The 3,573-nt window shown below is 60.7% G+C and overlaps 1 protein-coding gene across 1 annotated transcript in view; it reads right to left on the reverse strand.

Moving 5' to 3' along the window:
* Positions 1-202: 202 nt before the first annotated feature.
* LOC104507758 (MAP kinase-activated protein kinase 2-like) overlaps positions 203-3,573 on the reverse strand; it is a gene marked incomplete at its 3' end in the record, with an annotated part of 4,375 nt that continues 1,004 nt past the window's right edge. Inside the window, exons 3-9 of the mRNA XM_010149134.1 lie at positions 2,454-2,518; positions 1,790-1,869; positions 1,555-1,681; positions 1,052-1,127; positions 763-887; positions 366-451; positions 203-283 (exon numbers count right to left, since the gene is read on the reverse strand). Coding sequence (XP_010147436.1) covers positions 203-283; positions 366-451; positions 763-887; positions 1,052-1,127; positions 1,555-1,681; positions 1,790-1,869; positions 2,454-2,518 — 640 coding nt within the window. The remainder of the gene's footprint in view (positions 284-365; positions 452-762; positions 888-1,051; positions 1,128-1,554; positions 1,682-1,789; positions 1,870-2,453; positions 2,519-3,573) is intronic.

The raw sequence follows: 3,573 nt of genomic DNA on the forward strand, positions 1-3,573 counted from the left end.
CCCGCAGGAACGAGCCGCAGCCAGGGCTGAGCGTTCCACTGCCAGTTTTTCCAGCCCCATCCCAAGAATTGATCTCCCCAGGAGCCAGCGCTCGCTCCGAGCCCAAATTAGGCTGGTTTGCAAGGAGAAGGCGGAAGCAAACAGTCCCCAGATGGCACCCAGGGCACAGAGTGTTTCAGATGGCAACAGGGAGAGGTTTTACCTTCACATCCTCCCACAGATCCTTCTCTTCTTTCAGCACGCGGCTGGTGTGCAGCGGCGTCTGGGGCACCTGCATGGATTGCTGCCGAGAGCGGAGGAGCGTGAGCTGGGAGCCGCAGCATCCCGGCCCAGCCCAGCCCATCCCATCCCTATCCAGCACTCACCATGATCCAGGGGTGGTTCATGAACTCCGTTATCGTCATGCGCTGAGTCGGGTCCGTCTTCAGCAGGTTGCGGATCAGCTGCTTAACTGGAAGGGTTTGTGCAGGGCTGGGCATTAGCACACGCCGAGGGGGGTGTCCCCATGCTCTACCCCAAGTCAGCGGCCCCATAACACCTCTACATGCCTCCTGTCCCCTCCGTGCCACAGACATCACCCTCCTCAATCCTTTCAGCAAAAGCCTCTCGAGCGAAGAGGTGAAGCTGCTGCATCACTAAGTGGTGACCCACACCGTGCCCAGGCTTCCCCGTCCCCCCCAGCCTTCGCAGCGCTGCGGGATGCGGAGCCAACCCCAAGGGAGCCCTCAGCCCGGGACAAGACAGCACGGGGACCGCGTTTACCTTCCTCCGACACTTCGGACCATTCAGGATTGGGAAACTCGTACTGGCCCATTCGGATTCGCTTCTTCATGCCGGGCGAGATGGCCAGGCCGTGGTTGGAGTAGAAGGGGGGGTACCCGCACAACCTGCGCCGGGAGAGGGAGCGGAGACTCAACGTGTCGCCCCAGCAGCGCCGGCGGGCACGGGGCAGTGCAGCTCGGAAAGGGTCAGCCCTGCCAGCCAGCAGACAAGCTCAAAAGCTGCATCCCCCCTTTCCGCCCCCGGATGGAGAGCGACCCGTCGGACTTACAGAATGTACATGATGACGCCGAGGGACCACATGTCACAGGACTTGTCGTACTTCTCTGGGCCCAGCACCTCCGGAGCTGGTAAAGAGAGAAACAAGGTCCTGAGTCAGTGGCAGCACCAGGTGAGAGGGATCTGACCATCCTCGGAGCCAAAGCTCGGCTCAGGGACAAGCAGATGCTGCTGCCCGGGCTCCAGCGTGGCCGTGCAGGCGGAGCGGCTGGAGCGGCGCAGAGTGGTGCCACCTCACATCCCGGAGCACAACGCAAGGTATCAGCTGCACGCAGCGACACCGCGCTCGGAGCGGCCTGGACATGGGCACTGAGCAGCAGACACAGCACCCACCTGCACCCAAAGCAGCCCCCAGTCCCATGCATCCCAGACGGGAGTCGCTCCCAGCTGCGACTGAGGCTCCAGGCTGGATGCAGAGGTGATGGGCTGTGCACGGCACCATCCAGACCTCGCCAGCTCTGCAAACCTGCAAGCTCAGACCCCCCAGCCACTTACCCACGTAGTACGGCGTGTAGCATGGAGTGGCCAAGGAGTTGTGCGTGGTGGTTTCTTTAGCAAAGCCAAAGTCCGTGAGTTTTAGCACAGCATTGGGCCTTTTGGAGGTGTACAAGAGGTTTTCCGGCTGTGAAAACACAGGGAAGAAGTCCTGAGCAGACGAGCCAGAGCAGCCTCGGCACTGCCGTGGGCCAAGTGGGGCTCGGCACGGCTGGGCAAGCATGCGGCACGGTACCTTCACGTCCCGGTGCGCGATGTTGATTGAGTGCAGGTACTGGATGGCTTCCCCGATGCTCTTCATTATCTCCGAAGCCTCTGAAGAAGGAAAACAACAACCAGAAGCCGTTAGAAGCCAGTTGCAGTGAGCACGGCTCCCTGGGTTACTCTGCAGACCAGGAGCCAAGTGCATGGCTGAAGCCAAAGGGGTTTCCTCTGCCCAAAGTCCCTCTTTCCAAGCAGGAGCCCCTGCTCAGCATCCGCCCCTGGGTTGGGAGCTTGCAGCAAGTGGGAGAGAAACTCCCAGGCAGGATGGGGCAGGCTCCAGCTGCTGATCCCCATACCCAACCGCACAAGCCGCAATGAGGGGTTTGCTTTGGCTGGGGTCGGGGGGGGTTGACCCAGCCCCCAGCACCACTGGGGACCCCAAATCTGCAGGGAAACCAGTTAGGAAAGCTGTCCCACCCCAGCTGTACAGGCTTGGGTTGCGTGGACACTTTAACGCTGCTCCCAAGTGAGCGTGAAAAGCAGCACCACTTGCACCCACATTCCTTGCTTCCCAAGTGCAAAATCCTGCTGGGGATTCCAAAGACTGATTGTGGGAATAAGCTGGACCAGAGACACTTCTATAAACAGCGCAAAATGGTCCAAAGATGACAGCTGCACCCCCACGGGCTCCATACCCCGTTCTGTGAAGGCCTGGTCTCCCCTGTCTTGAATTCGGCTGAAGAGCTCCCCGCCGTCCAAGCTGGAAGAGAAGCAGGTGGCATTAGATCCTGTGGCACGTCCCGCGCCCCGGCACGTCCCACGCCCTGGCACCAGTGGTACCAAAACCTCTGATGCTCAGCCGGGAGCTGCACAAGCTCAGCGAGAAACAAACCCCTTCTCCATCCAAGCCCTTGGGTGTTTCTGAGCACGGCGTGCCTCAGCGCCTCCTCCTTCCCGAAACGAGCAGGGCAGAGGCTTCCCGCCAGCAGCGGAGACGCTGGGTGTGAGCGGACGTGGTCTCCCCACCAGCCCACAGAAGAACATTTACAGTAAAGGCAGCGAACGTGGCTCGAACGTGGCAAGAGCTCTCCCGGCACGCCTGGCCTCGCTCGGCTCCCCCGCCAACCGCCTTGCCGGCACCCTAACCCCGTGCGGAGGTGCTGAGCGAAGATCACGGCATGGGCAAGGTGTCAACAGCACTGACGTGGGCTCAGCGATGGGATGAGGGGGTAGAGACTGAACCCCACTGCAGCAGAGCAAGCTCACACATAAGGTGTTGGAGAAGGACCGTGGCAACCTTGGCATGGTTCCCTCCTCAGCCAGAGGCTCCCCAGGTACCCTAAGGAAAAGCGCATCTCCCAGAGAGATCAGGGATAATTCTTCATGAGAACAGGGATAACGGCTCTTCCTGTCCCTGCCTTATCTGACTCACACAGGAACGGTTTCTGGCTTTCCCAGCGCAGATAGCATCTCCAGCCAGCGCCCTTGACGTTTGCTGGACATCTGCAATACAGATTCGGGGCCAACGGCTGCACGGAGCGCACGCAGAGACGCACCACGCTCACGCTGAAAGTCAAACACTGCCTTGTGATGGGCGCTACACCCAGAGCATCCCTTGCACAGTGGGGAGCTACGGCAGAGACACTGCACAGGGAGCTGTCGTCGCCCTGGGCGCTCGCTTCCTACCGTTCAGCTACTGCTTTCTTCCCACACAAGCAGATGTGCCGCACAAAGCTTTCCCATCCCCGGCTGCCCGGCGTCCCAGCATGGTTCTCAGAACCCTCTTCCCACACAAGAGCGGCTCGGGCGGGAGCC

Source organism: Eurypyga helias, unplaced genomic scaffold (genome assembly GCF_000690775.1).
Source record: "Eurypyga helias isolate BGI_N326 unplaced genomic scaffold, ASM69077v1 scaffold42393, whole genome shotgun sequence".
Lineage (NCBI taxonomy): Eukaryota > Metazoa > Chordata > Aves > Eurypygiformes > Eurypygidae > Eurypyga > Eurypyga helias.